This window comes from Trachemys scripta, chromosome 4 (genome assembly GCF_013100865.1).
Source record: "Trachemys scripta elegans isolate TJP31775 chromosome 4, CAS_Tse_1.0, whole genome shotgun sequence".
NCBI classification, from domain to species: Eukaryota; Metazoa; Chordata; order Testudines; family Emydidae; genus Trachemys; species Trachemys scripta.
The window spans coordinates 135,785,172-135,800,050 of record NC_048301.1 but is presented as its reverse complement, the minus strand read 5'-3'; the positions used below and the strand labels follow the sequence as shown (position 1 = coordinate 135,800,050).

The 14,879-nt window shown below is 47.2% G+C and overlaps 1 protein-coding gene across 6 annotated transcripts in view; it reads left to right on the top strand.

The window, feature by feature from the left end:
• KDM2A (lysine demethylase 2A) overlaps positions 1–14,879 on the top strand; it is an 87,446-nt gene that overhangs the window by 60,249 nt on the left and 12,318 nt on the right. For 5 of the 6 annotated variants that reach the window (XM_034767742.1, XM_034767744.1, XM_034767746.1 and 2 more), the window contains 4 exons: positions 303–418; positions 1,408–1,534; positions 2,712–3,112; positions 13,941–14,024. In XM_034767742.1, the coding sequence (XP_034623633.1) occupies positions 303–418; positions 1,408–1,534; positions 2,712–3,112; positions 13,941–14,024 (728 nt within the window). Of the gene's footprint in view, positions 1–302; positions 419–1,407; positions 1,535–2,711; positions 3,113–12,054; positions 12,303–13,940; positions 14,025–14,879 lie in introns of those variants that run through there. The other variant, XM_034767748.1, reaches the window with a different exon arrangement.

The window sequence follows — 14,879 nt, the reverse complement described above, 5'->3', positions numbered from 1 at the left end:
GTGTGAGGATGCTTCAACCATGCATTTGTTAGACAGAGCTAGTCTATGAACTCTCCATTTCATAGAATCATAGAATATCAGGGTTGGAAGAGACCTCAGCAGGTCATCTAGTCCAACCCCCTGCTCAGAGCAGGACCAACCCCATCCCAGCCAGGGTTTTGTCAAGCCGGGCCTTAAAAACCCCCCTAGGTAACCCATTCCAGTGCTTCGCCACTCTCCTAGTGAAATAGTTTTTCCTAATATCCAACCTAGACCTCCACCACTGCAACTTAAGATCATTGCTTACTGTCTTACTCTGACAGGTTGGATCCATGCTGTGTACACTCCCACTGACACTTTGGTTTTCGGGGGCAACTTCCTGCACAGCTTCAACATCCCCATGCAGCTACGGATCTACAACATTGAAGACCGCACACGGGTAAGGACCATCAGGAGGCCCTGAAGGCAACCTCTGAATCAGAGACTCTCCCTCAATGCAAGGGAAGAAATACAGGTTACCAAGCTTCCAAAAGGATCTGTCTCCAGCTTACTGTGTCTAAGAAAATGGGAGGACTGACTGGTTTGAGATATGGGGTATTAACTTCTAGGGCACTGGTTCTAATCCAGCTCCAGGTTGGGGAGAACCAGGGGGAGCAGGGAATTGGATACAGTGAATCTGAGTGTGGGGCTCTCCAAGCCTTTCTTCATAGGAAAAGGAAGATTACTTGTAACTGGAGTTGCTCAAATGTGGTGCTTTTGCATTTTCATTTTCCTTCCTCTGCTGCTTTGGAATCTTATGCAAGTTTTGACCAGGCAGAGAGGGTTATTGAGGCCAAAGGCCTCTTGTGACCTTGAGTGAGAGTGCTTGGATCTGCAGGCTGATGCATCCCCACCAGTTAACTGCTGTGAATTGGGTTCAAGACTTGCCAGGCGTAGCTCACAGCTCCTAACATGAAGCTGCAAAAGCACTACGCAGACTCTTATTGGCAATAGCCTTCCCTTCTCTTAAGCATCCTTCAGAACATGCAACTTAGTTAGATTTTAGCTTGAGGTCAAAGCATGGTACTCACAGCTAAGATGTTGTGTAGTGTGCTTGCCTTGCTACTATCCCTGCAACAATGCGGGGAGTTTGTTCGATGTTAAATGTAGCACAGATCTGTGACCCTAAACAAGAATAAAATGTGAATGGCCTGGGAGTGAGCTATGCCTGAACTGCCTGTGGGTAGCTTCCGACCGTGAGACGAAACGTCGGGATGCTGGAAGCACTCCCTGTATAGGCTGTTCCATGTACTTGCAATTCCCACCTCCCACAAGAGGCTCATTCTGGGACCAAGATCGCTGTGCTTGGAGTGCCATCTCTGTGCTTTCCTATTGAGTGTAACTGATCTCTTCCCTTGGCTCTGTCTTGCCTCTTTCACCCCATGACAGGTCCCAAATAAGTTTCGCTACCCCTTCTACTATGAGATGTGTTGGTATGTGCTGGAACGCTATGTTTACTGCATCACCAGCCACTCCCACCTGACCAAGGACTTCCAGAAGGAATCACTCAACATGGGTAAGAACAGCTGCTTGGCCCCCATCTCTTCCTTGTCATACTGGAGGAGTTTCTTCCACTTCCCTCACTGCCAATACATCAGGGTGGAGTGGGCATTCAGAAGATTCACTTCCTTAAATTTCACACTTCCTATCTTTCCTGTGTTTAAGGGAATCCGTGGGGAGAGGGCAAATAGGATTAGGAGGTATGGTTTTATCAATGAGTCAAAAGCAGCAGTTTGTCCTGGAGCTTTCCTTTACCCCATGAAGTGCTAGCCCGCCATCTTTGCTCGAAAGGGCTGCAGATAATCTAGCCCAAGTTGTCACCATGTAAGTGCACAGTGTAGTGGCGTGCAGCTTCTAGTGAATTGGAAAGGGGCGATGCAGTCCCTGCTGCTGTGGTCAAGGGTCGGCTCCAGCTGATGATGCGGAAAATATTTCCCGTGGCCTAGAACCTCATGATGTGCTAGATTAAGTTGCTATGTCTGTGAGTTTTTATGTTGACGGTTGCAGGGGCCTCTTGCAACATAGCTGGAGCCAGGAATCCAATACAGGGTGATGTATGAGGTCTTGCTCTCAAAAGGGATCCGAAAATCATTTGCAGGATGCCTCTCATCACAGCTGTAGCATTTCCAGGGCTCAAATTTCTACCCAAAGAGCTCCAGCAAAGGCAAAGCCCTGTGGCTCCTCCTCCTCCTGCATCTGTATTTTCTTTAGAAGCTTAAGATGATCAGTTCAGGGCAGCCTGCTGCTCTCAAACTCCTGCTCTTCTACATTGTGACTCCATGTCCGTTTGATCAGCTTCCCCCAGCAGGGGAGTGTGGTGAAATAATGAACAGAGAGGTGGCGTTAATGGGACAGCTATAGGACCAGCAACATCTGCAGCCCTTCTCTCTCAGCCTTGGTGGGGAGGGATGTTTTACATTTGCACTCATTGGAAATCAGGCTACTCTTCTGCCACTCCCGCACAGCGGTCACTCTAGATCAGCCCCACTGGTGTATCCATTCAGTGTCTTGCTCTGTCCAGGTGCTTGTTTTCCTGGCTTTACATGCCATTCTCTGGTGGTTGAGGGAGATCCCTTCTTGTCTCCTTCAGATGATTAGCCTGGAAACCCTCAATCTCCTGTAAGCAGTCTGCTTGGCAGGCCTGCGATTCTGCTTCTCTCACTCTCTACTCTTTCCCCTCACCCTCCTGGCAGATATGGAGTTGAGCTGCTTGGAGCCAGGAAACATGGATGAAGAGGACGATGCAGCAGGCAGGGAGCCCAGGCGCCCAGTCACCAGACGATCAATCCTCACAAGCCCTGTGGCTAATGGTGCCAACCTAGACTATGATGAATTAAGCAGAAGTTGCAGGAGCCTGCCAGGCCTCAAGAGAACTCTATCTATGGACTCCTCTGACTCCAGCCGGGGCTCCCACAATGGTCAGGCCTGGGATCCCCATGGCAGCAGTCCTTTCAAGTACAGGAAGGTGCATCTGACCCAGTTCGAACTGGAAGGTCTACGCTGCCTGGTGGACAAGCTGGAGTCACTGCCTCTGCACAAGAAATGTGTCCCCACGGGCATAGAGGATGAGGACGCCCTCATTGCTGACGTTAAGGTATGTAGGAGCTGAGAACCTCTGCTTCACGGAGTCCCATTCCCACTGCCTGACATTGTCTGTATACAAAAGCAAGGAATGCTAGGATGCTCCTGGCTTGCTGTAGGCAGCGCAAGAGGCTCAGGGAGGAATTCCCCCTGCAGCTGACCAGCTTGTGCCTGAAACCATGAGGTCTGGCTACATGATCTAAGCTGGCACATAGATATCAATGGTTATAAAACTACACCTTCCATTACTGAGTCCACTCTGTCTTGGGGCACCTCTCACAGAAAGTCACCAAAAGTGTGCTTATACCCCCCCAAAGGCTCATTTAGTTCTAAATATGCTACCCTCTAACTTGGTCCCCCGCTTTTCCGGTGGGGACTGATGGTCTTTACTCATATTTCAGAGATAAAAGGTAGGTATTCAACCTACCAAATGATGTTTAGAGGGTCTCTGGGCCCAAAGGGGAAAACGGAACTCAACCTAATTTTGATTCCTTTAGGGGTGTAGAGATGCTAGTGTGACTAACAATCTCTACCAAGGCAGTTTTTTCTGGTGCCGTCATGGACACAAGTTCAGAAAATCAACTTAGGACCCATTTGGTCCATTTTCAGGTGCCCCTGCAAGATTGTTCATGGCACAATGTATTCTCCATACTAGCCTTAATCCTCTGTTAGTGGTCAGCAGAACAATCTCTTCTGTTCCTTATTGCCCAATACAGATGGACTCGGTTGTATTTTGTTTGTTTGCCCAGGATATATGATCTCTTGCAGAATTCGTTAGGTGGGTTATTATATGACTGTTTCTCCTTTTCACCCTGTATCCCACCATGCTTTGCAATAGGCAGGCCTGTAAAGATGGTCACCATGAGCCAGGTCTCTAACCCTTGCATTACTGAAGGAAGAAGGGAATTCCAGCCCACCCTTTTCCCAAAATATCAGCTTTGGATCCTAAAACCAAGGTTAGAAGGCTGGGTTTCTGTCCCACCCTTCCTCATTGTCCACTCCTATCTTATGCTCTCTGTCCCTTATGAAGCAGATGAAGAGGCAAACTTAGCCTTACCTCTCCACAGGTGGCACTGCCAGCCTTCTAGCCAAGCTTTGCCCATACTCCTGCCATCAGCACAAGTAGACCAGATTCCCACCCATTCCTTCTGTACAAAATTTAGAAAAAACATGCCCCTTCCAGTTTGGGGAAGTGAGCCAAGGCTGTGGTTTATGGTAGTTACGCGTGTGGAGAGGTGTGTCTGCATAGAGGAGTGTACTGTTGGATGGTTTAACTTTTTTTCTTTCGCTTTTGTGGCTTTGTCATGTACGTTGTGTCGCAACCTTAACCATACACAGTATAGTGTTGTATGATACAAGAATTGTGAAAGTGGTGTCTGCACTCTTAAGCTGAAAAAGGGATCCTTGCTGCGTACCCTTACCATCTGACTATTAGGTGTACTGCCTTTAGATCCCTTCGCAGCTTGCACCAATTGATGTTGTATCTTGTGAATTACATGGTACATCAGGCACATTCTAAACGTCAGTTAATGGATGCTCCAGAAGGAGTATAGGAACTTCTTGGCCACTTTCCTAGGTTTTGTAATCCACAAAACCTGGTGGATCATGCCTTGCAGATCAACAGAAAGGACTGTGGGTGAAAAACAGTACAGACTGGCCAGAACATGCAATAGAACTCCTAAGCCAATAGCGAACTTCCACAGAGATCCTATCTCTTGTGAAAGAACCTCTTTGAAGCTTGCATATAAACTCAATCCATATTTTCAAGACTTTTTCTCCACAGCCATGAGGGTTAGAAACTTATGAACGCTTTGATTTCTGGAGCAACTACTTGTCATCAAAAATATTAGTCAATAAACATTATGATGGAGGAAAAAAACAGCTCAGGTGAATATTGTTAAATCAAAATAACCGACTAAGAAACTTTAAAGTCAGCTTTCCCTTAGATGCACTTAAAATCTACAAGGTAATCATCTTTTAATCTTAAATGAGTAACTTTTTACCAAAAGTTTGAGACATGAATAAAGTTAAAGGGACGATTTTAAACAAATTATAATTCAATCTCTTGATCATTTTGGTAAAATCCTCAACATTAAATCTTCTCTCTCAGATTACACTGCTCTGCAGCCAAAATGCTTCTGAAATAAATGTAGTCAAACTTGACTAATTCTGGGTCACTGAGAACGAAAATGATGCTTAAAATTGTTGATTGGCTCTAGTTTTCAAGATATACTATTGGGTCAGTATATACGACCCTTGACTTGGGAATGGCGGAGGATAAGTGAGTTATAAAGGGAAGGGATCTCAATTTAAACCAGAAATGACTAAAATACATCTTTGACTGGATCTATGAATAAATCTATGACTGGGTTTGGACAGTACTTGCTTTTTAGGCAAAACAATGAATGATGCAATCTGAAGCTGGTATTGCGTCATACATGATATGAATTGCATCATGTTATTCCTAGAAGTCATGGATGATGCAATCATAACGAAGCTTACATCACTCTGCTGAACAAATTGCCCTATATCAGCTCTAGAAATCATACAGTGTCGTGCTCTCTTATTTGTCAGTGTTTGATTTTGCAAAAGGACACATTTCTGTTTAGCCAAAGTGAGCAGAGATGCCTCGTACTTGTGAGAACAGTGCAGATAACGTCTGCTATGTTTGTGGTGAAGTGACTTTTGCATCACAAAAGCGCAGTATAACCACTATGGTTAAGAAAACCTATCACCTTTATTTTGGCTGCAAAATTGGAGATCAGGACAAGATGTGGGCCCCACACATATGCTGCAACGCTTGTGCAACAAATCTTCGCCAGTGGTTGAACAGGAAAAGGAAATCTATGCCTTTTGCAGTGCCAATGATTTGCAGAGAGCCAACAGATCATACCAGCAATTGTTACTTCTGCATGGTGCCTCCAGTTGGGAAAGGTGTGTCAAAGAAGAAAAAATAGACTGCATTATCCAAACATTCCATCAGCTATACGCCCAGTACCCCACGGAGAAGGACTGCTGGTTCCTGATGCACCAGAATCATTCTCACTTAAGTCAGACGAGGAAGAGGATGAAACTTCTGGTCCTGAACCATCCATGTCACAGGACCCACATTTTCTCCCATCCTCCTCCTCTGAACCACACCTCATAACACAAGGTGAATTGAATGACCTTGTCAGGGATTTGGAACTACCCAAGAGTAAGGCAGAGCTGTTGGGCTCCAGACTACAGCAGTGGAATCTCCTGGCAGGTGATGTTAGGGTTTCCATGTTCCGTGACCGTCAAAAGGATCTTGTCCCATTCTTCTTCATGGAAGGTGATCTTGTAGCCTGCAACAACATCGATGGTGTGATGGCAGCCCTCAACATCGTTCACGATCCAGATGAGTGGAGACTGTTCATTGATTCATCGAAGACGAGTCTTAAAGCTGTTTTACTGCATAATGGCAATGTTTTGCCATCAATTCCAGTTGGTCATGCAGTCCATATGAAGGAAACCTATGACAACATGAAACAACTTCTGAGGTGCATAAACTATGACCAACATCAGTGGCAGCTTTGTGGCGATTTGAAGGTTGTTTGGTCTGCAGACTGGATACACAAAGTACTGCTGTTTTCTCTGCAAATGGGATAGTCGTGCAAGAGATTCCTACTACATCAAGAAAGCTTGGCCACTCCGACAGTCATTGGAGCCTGGGAGGAAAAGTGTTCAGCATCCACCACCTGTTGAATCAAGGAAGATTTTGTTACCACCCTTACACATCAAGCTGGGTCTGATGAAGAACTTTGTCAAGGCCATTGACAAAACACAAGCAGCTTTCAAGTACCTCCATGGAAAATTTCCAAGGTTAAGTGAAACTAAGATAAAGGAAGTGTCTTTGTTGGTCCTCAGATTCGTGAACTTCTTCGAGATGATGCATTTGACCATGCACTGAGTGGCAAGGAAAAGACGGCATGGAAAGCCTTCCAGTTAGTGGCAATAAATTTTCTCGGAAACAACAGGGCAGACAACTACAGGTTGTTGGTGGAAAATCTCCTCAAGGCTTACAAAAGCCTTGGTTGCAACATGTCACTAAAGATACATTTTTTGCACTCTCATCTAGATTTTTTTTCCACTGAACTGCGGAGCAGTGAGCGACGAGCACGGCGAGCGATTTCACCAGGACATTGCAACAATGGAGAAACGCTATCAGGGCAAATGAAGCCCATCAATGCTTGCAGACTATTGCTGGACAGTGACAAGAGATGCTCCATTTAATGAATACAAGAGACAAGCCAAGAAACGCCAAGTAGACACTGAATAGGACTAAACTATGTACATAACAGTTTTTTGCCTTTTGTTTCATAATAAATTTTATTTATATAACCCTTTTGCTGCTTTTTAAAGTGTTACATAAACAGGACAGGTGAAATATTATCATGTAAAGCAACCATAAACACATGAAAAGACCTAGGTTTACAATTTATGATTCAAACTCTACTATCTACACAATATACATAGACATAAAATGTAAAAACTTAAATATCTTAGAAACAGTAGCCAATCAGTTGTTTTAATTGTCATATTTGAATTCAGCACATCAAAATACATAATAAATAGCACATTTTATCTCTGAAGCAGATGACTTCTCAAAAATTGTAGACCAGTGATATTTGCTGAGAACTTGGACGAGATACGCTCCATTACTTATGGAAAACAAAGGGGTTTTGCTTTATGTATCAAAATTGAACCAAACCTTATCTTTGGAGCTGCTGTCGATGCCTCCATAATTCAATACATGGCATAAAGGATGGATGAGACTTAGATACTGTGTTTAATTGCAAATATCCCTGAAGATCTTCCCATCTCTCTGGTACCAGGACTGTGAGTCTTACCTGTTTGCTGTTGGTTGGTTCAGTAACTCCCATATTTATCATGGTTTGTATTTCTTCCTGCAGAACTGCAGCCATCTTTTCAGAAATACAGCAATAATATCATTGTATCTGAGTGGAGTACTACAGTGGTGATATGTTCTTCTGACTGGTCTTTCTGCTAGTAGTGCTCAGTCTTCCCTGGCAGTTCTTTTGTTCTCTGAGGTGTGGCTCAAATGAGGTTCTTCCTGGTGTAACCCTAGCCTGTCTAGATCTTACATCTTCTCCATCCTCCACCCTTGTCTGGCTCATTGCTCCACTCCCAAAGAGTTAAGATATATTCTCACCACACTTGACATTTGTCTGGGATAGCTGTCTGGTAACTTAACAGCCTTGCTTTCTTCAAACTTGCATATTGTCCTTCCCACTCTGCAAGTAACTTATTCTGTTGCAACACTAAGGGTATGTCTTCACTACTGGCCAGTTCTGTGGGCTGCGATCGATCCAGTGGGGATTGATTTATCTTGTCCCCGAGTGCTCTCCCATAGACGCCTGTACTCCAGCTCAGCAAGAGGCGCAGGCAGAGTTGATGGGAGGGAGTGGCAGCAGTCGACTCAGATCTAAGTACGTCAACTTAGATCGATTTCCTCCCTCCCTTCCCCCCTCCCAGTGTAGACCAGGCCTAATAAATAAAACCCTCTGCCCTGGTATTGGTAGGTTTTGCTTCCTCATTACGCTGGAACTGGGGGCTTCCTTAAAATGTTCTTGTGCCAGCTTGCTCATTTGGAAGAGTCCGTCGCTCACCTGAAGTTCTTGACTTGCTTTACTTTCCAGGCTTAGCTACGGTTCCCAGGTTTCTTTAAGAATGTGTAGCAGTCCTCTCATCTGTCAGACATAATAGAACAAAGTAAAAGCTATAGATACCGGAGGTATTTGCACATGAGCAGTCACCTATCCCAAACTGCCCATGTAGCACTTCCAGATTCCCACTGCATCTTTTTAAACCTTTCTCTAGGGCAGTCAACCAATGGATGCAGTTGAATCCCTTTTATTTCCAATTGTCTGTACAGTGGCTACGTAACCCTGGACATGACATTTCTTGTGTTTGTGGTGTGCCCTGGATAACAGTTGAACAAATGCACTCACCACCTGCTGGCTTTTTAATATCTTCTTTGGGAAAGGCTTCTGGATACGTAGTCATTAACAACCACTAGATACTGGTTATCCAAATAACTGCATTCTAGGGGTCTTGCAGCATCCATCATATGTGGGGAAAGTGACACCTCCTACAACTGGAAATATCACAAGATGTGTAATCACCTTTTTTTCTTAGTGAAGGCAACTTTCTGGAATTTCAGGCCAGGCTTGAATCCATTCCTCTACTTGTTGATACAAATCAGGCCAATAAAATCTTAGTGCTATCCTGTCCTAGGTTTCCTCTTGTTGGTGCAGAGGGGTCCTGCCTATTGAATTGTATGTCAAAACATTAGGACCATTCCTCTACAAGCTTTAGGGATTACTGGATTCTTCCTTTTGTGGGCCATTCTGATACATACTTATCTGTGGTCCCATACTTGGACGTAGTTTATACCTTCACTGGTATACCCCTGACTTCTACACCACTTGGGAGTATAAAGGCTGAAGAGTGAGAGGGTTGTACCACATCCACCTTCATCTTTCTCTTAATCTCACCTCATCATGCCCTACCCTCTTCTCCAAGGCTTTGTTTTTAGCTTTTCCTGGCTCCTCAACAAACCTCTTGGTGTGATTCCAGGTCTTTCCTTTCTTGTCCCGTGATTGAATCACTATGCAAGCTGTAATGGTTTCACTAAGAAGGCTTATGAGAACTGGAAAACCTTGTCCTCCATACCCTATTGGAAGGGAGTGTTCCTACTTTAACCTGCATCATAAAACAGTGATGTGTACTGCTGCATAGATCCCTCGGTCCTCATACATACAACCTGAACGTGGCAGCTTGGTCCAGATCTCTTGCAAAGAACAAACTTCTCAGAACTCCCTTTATCCAGTAGCACTCTTACCTCCTGACTATCATGCAAAGCCTTGTGCAACACTTACTGGTGCATAGCTAATATCTTGTTCCTCTTGAGGTACCTAAGCTGGCAATTGTGGGTTTTTAACAGGGCAGCCATTAGTTTGTGCCTCATCTGGTCTCAATAATAGAGGCTCCTTCCCCTCCCTCCCCCTGCTTTATGGTCTTAAAACCTTAAACCTTAAAACCTTAAAACCTGCTTCACACACACCCATTTTTTCCAGTCACCCTTGTCCCTCAGTCTTCCCACACCCAATGCTCCCCAAAGTCTTAGTGGGGACTTGGTTTCTTAGTGGTGTAGCTTTTCAGTGGGCCATCAGAGAACTCTGTTATATCAACTACCTGCTCATTGGGCTTATGAACAATCTAATTCCAAGTCTTGATCTCTTAGTCATTGCAGTAGTAAATGTTTATATTCTGGTAGTGCCCGGAGGCCCAACTGGGATTGAGATCCCATTGACCTGGGTGCTGTAAAAACACAGACTCCCTACCCTGAAGGGTTAACAATCTGAAGTTCCCATATCCAAGATCTCCTCTCTGATCTGGCTGCCGCCAGTGTGTAGCTGAGCTAATTGTTCATGGCAGAGTCTAACTGCTTCCCAGAACTGCGCCATATGTCTGTTCACCAATCTATTTTCTGGTTTCAGAGTAGCAGCCGTGTTAGTCTGTATCTGCAAAAAGAACAGGAGTACTTGTGGCATCTTAGAGACTAACAAATTTATTTGAGCATAAGTTTTTGTGGGCTACAACCCACTTCTTCAGATACATCTGAAGAAGTGGGCTGTAGCCTACGAAAGCTTATGCTCAGACCTATTTTCTGTTACCCCTGCAGTCACTAACTAAATCCTCCTTCATTGAGGGACAGGAATGCAGGGCATGTTTCACAGGAGGTGCATGTGATTGGTTGGTGAAGGTCCCCATGTACTCCATGATTTGCAGACTTCTGCAGAATTGTGATCTAGCATCTCGGCTTTTTATTATATGAAGCTTCTAACCTTTATGGGTGCAGAGATGTCTGCCTGAGTCTGCGGACAGCCTGCGGACAGCCACTAAGATGGTCAGTTCACCATGGTGTTAATGCTGATGCCTAATATGGATGGCAGTTCAAACCACAGCCTTGTTAGCTACTGGATTATTTTAGTGGAAACGTCCAGCTAATCTGTGCATCCCTGCCACATCCTTCCCAAACTGCTCCCTTGGGTGCAAAAAAAATTAAACTGTCCCCTGCTCACCTGCCAGTCTATAACACAATTTAAGAGATCTTAATTAGTACCATTTTCCTTGTATATTTCATACTTAAATAACATCCTCTATTTTTAGCTGAAGCTGTCCCACACTGTGCTATGTTGAGATTCACCAGTGATGGGAACGGGATGGGTGCACTGGGATATCTTGTGTAACTCAGGTAAACCCAGTATGGCTCTTTGACGTAGCCATTAGAGGGGGACCTATAAATTGGTTCGAGGCTGCAACTGCCTCTAAAAGTTAGTGGACGTGGTCTCTTAACTGAAGTAATGGAGGTTCATGTTTGTAGATCCCGAGGTTCCCGGGTTCAATGCCTGCAGACTTGGTTTGTGTTCAGTAGAGTCTGCAATCGTCCCTGACCACCACCTTTCTCATCCGAATAATCCCATCTCTTCTCTCTCCTCCCCCCCCCCCCCCCCCCAATGAGATGCTGTGCCCGTAAAACAGCCTGATTAAGACAATGGGAAGGTGGCTAGCCAGGGCGTGTAAGACGAGGACAAATACAGGCCAGCCGCAGCGTACACAAGGGGCTAACGCTTTTCTGTTGCTCTCTAAAGTCTACCACACTGCCGGAGCCCTCGGGGGTCTGGCCCTGGGTTCTCCGATTGCAGTGGTGAGGGGAGGGGACAGGGAAGGGGGACTCTTTGGACAGCCCTGTCTGCCAATCAGCGAGCCGCCAACCGCTTGTCCCAGCCTCCTCTGACTCTGCAGCAGAACGGAGCTGCCCTCTGCGCGCTGCCTCGCTCGCTGGCTCTTTCTCTTCTGCCATCTTCCGCTGCAAAGCATTGCTGGGAACCGCATGTGGGTGACGCAGCAGCATTGTCTGCAGGCACAGGAAGCTGCGGACGGGGTCTGGAAAGGAGCGAGCTGGGTTCGGGGGCGGCTCTTGGGAACATGTCTCCCGAAGAGCGGGGGGGTTTGCCGATTTACACACTGTAAATCGGCAGGAGTGGAGCCAGGGAGAGCTCCGCAGCTCGCAGAGCAGGCAGCGAAACAAAGGGGCTCGGAAACTTCACCCCACCACACAGCCTCGGCAGCTCCAGAGGGACTTGGCACACAAGGTCAGGCAGCTAGCAGAGCTTCCTTGGGGAGAATGGATGGGAACCCCCGGGTGGGGAGGCACTCAGCTGCCATCCACGTTTCCGCAGAACAATGCTGTTGGCACTGTTCTGTGAGATCCTGCCCTCTCAAAACAGCTCCCTGCTGGGGCTCGGGCTGTCCTCTCTCATCTGACTGGGGTTGGCTTGCTTACGTGGGGTCCCTGCACCTTTTTCGGGGCGTCATTCTGGGGTAGGAATCCCGTTGCCCGTTCCCTCTATGGGAGCATTTTCCGTTTGTGCTAGTGATCGTCGCAGCGGGGTGTTACAAGGCTGGGAGTTGGCGTTCTCCCTTCTGAGATGAGAGCAGAGGGGACACATTTAGGGTCCCCCACCCCAAACTGCCTTGTTTGGTTAGATGGTGGATCAGGGTGTGCCCCCTCCCACTCAAAGCAGGGTGTGCATGCCTGAACAGCCAGCCACCCCCTGGAGTGCCCGGGGCAGGGGGAGTGTGCATTTTCCCCCTCCCTGCTCTGATAGGCATTGAGGCGTGTGTCTAAATGCCCCCAGACCCTGAGCTTTCCTTTCAGTGTGTGCTCATGGGAAGGCTGGCTGAGGAAGGAAAGTCTGGTTGTGGACTATGCTTCTCTGGGAGTGGAGGTAGCCACTTCCGCCCGCCCGCAGTCTTCTCAGAAGGGCGGGGAGTAACGGGAAAGCAGCCCTCCCCGGCAGAGGCTTCCTTTGGGGGGACGTGCATCCCCTGGGGAGGGGGGGAGGTGAGCCCAGCCCATGCCCTGTTTCCTCTTGGCAGCAGGAAGCACTGCACTCGCCTGGCACATGGGAGTGCCAGCAGGAGGCTCCTGAAAACGTAGCCATAGCAACAGTCAAGTAAATAAAGCACATCTGCAAGGGCAATCTGGGTGGGTGGGGTGGAGAGCAGAGGCAGGAGGCTTGGCACTGGTAGCCCAAGAGCCCTCCTGGGGATGCAGGTGCCGGTCGCTAACACCTGGCTGTAGTATGTTGTCCTTGAGTTAAAGGCAGGTGGGCCAGCCCTGGGAATATTCCCAGAATCCGTGAAGCTCTGCCGCCTTTTGGAACTGTTAATTACTGTGAAATCCAAACTGGAAGGCAGAATAGGAAGACACTGCTAGCTACCTGGCACCCAGCACAGGGCTGTGCGGTTTCCCTGTGAGAATGACTGCCTCCTACACCAGAGCAGGGACTGGCTGTCCTGCACTCTGTCTGCTGCTTCGAGCATTTGAATTACAGGGAAGCATCATGCCCCAACTCGGCTCCTCGGGGAAACGGGCCGGGCTTCCTCTCCTCTACCCTACACTGTTTCAAAAGAACTAGTCCCCATATATGTGCACACTCCTCTCAGCATGGTCTGCCAGGGACTGCTGGGCTGAAATGGCTAGATAATATCACTTGTGTATCTCAGCTCTGCTAATGATGAACAGGTGTCTCTGCTGGGAGTGGAGCAGAGCAGCTGGGGGTGGAGTGGAGGACATCTCTTCCCCAGCTACTGCAGCAGTGTGTGAAAGAAATGTTCTCTCCCTCGCATCTGGACAGATCCAGGCTGGCAGCAGTTTCTTGTTCCCTTGCTTATGTATCTGTGCTTATGTTTGTCTCCTTCTTTTTCTCTTCCTGACTCTCCACTAGTTGCTGCTGGAAGAGCACGCAAACAGCGACCCCAAACTGGCACTTACAGGAGTCCCTATCATCCAGTGGCCCAAAAGAGACAAGGTAAGAGATGGGGCTGTACCATGGCCCAGCCAACTGCTGATGGTTTGGGTTTCATCTAGCCTCAATCCTCCCTGTTGCATCTTCTGCGGAGAGATTCCAGTGGTGGAAGTGGAGAGCAGACCCTGGAGTCTAATTGCCCCATGACCCTCCATAGGGGAGAGAAGTCATGTTCCCAGCAGCCCTTCCCAGAGCCACTTAAATGCAGGAATGTGGATGGGAGGAGGCAGCAAGATACAGGATTAGAGAGAGTGGTGCTGTCACATTCCCCACTTCAGGTGAAATGCAAAGTGCAGAAGTAAACGTAAACCCAAGTGCGCTTCTGTGTACAAGTCGGCACCCACCAGCAAGCACCTCTAAGCCAGTGAACTTTCCATAAGGGGCTGTCTTGGAGCAGAGTTTGGGCCTCCCACAGATATGCCCTTTATCTAGTGTCTGCTCTCTTAACAAGCCCACAGCAGGGTGAAGCAGGCAGCTTCCCCACGCTCATGAGGATCAGTCCCAGCTATGCTCCTGCCTTCCTGCGAAGGAATGCTTCTCAGAGGTGGCAGCTAGCTAGCGATCCAGAGTGACTGCTTCAGACTCTGCCCTCACACCCTATCCATGAATCTAAGTGTGTTGGTCTGAATACCAGTCATTCACATGCAAATGGGAGTCACCACTCTCCGCCAGTTCCATCCATAGTTTGCCATCCAGTCGTGGAGCTGAAGTGATGCCATGTGATTTTATTTGTCCAGTCACTTGCCACTAGTGGCGAATAGCCACAGGGAAAACTTAGTGAAAGGTCCCATAGGATGAAATGTTTGCCTAACTTATTCGGCAAATATATAGGAATAAGCAGTGAGGCCTAGATTTTAA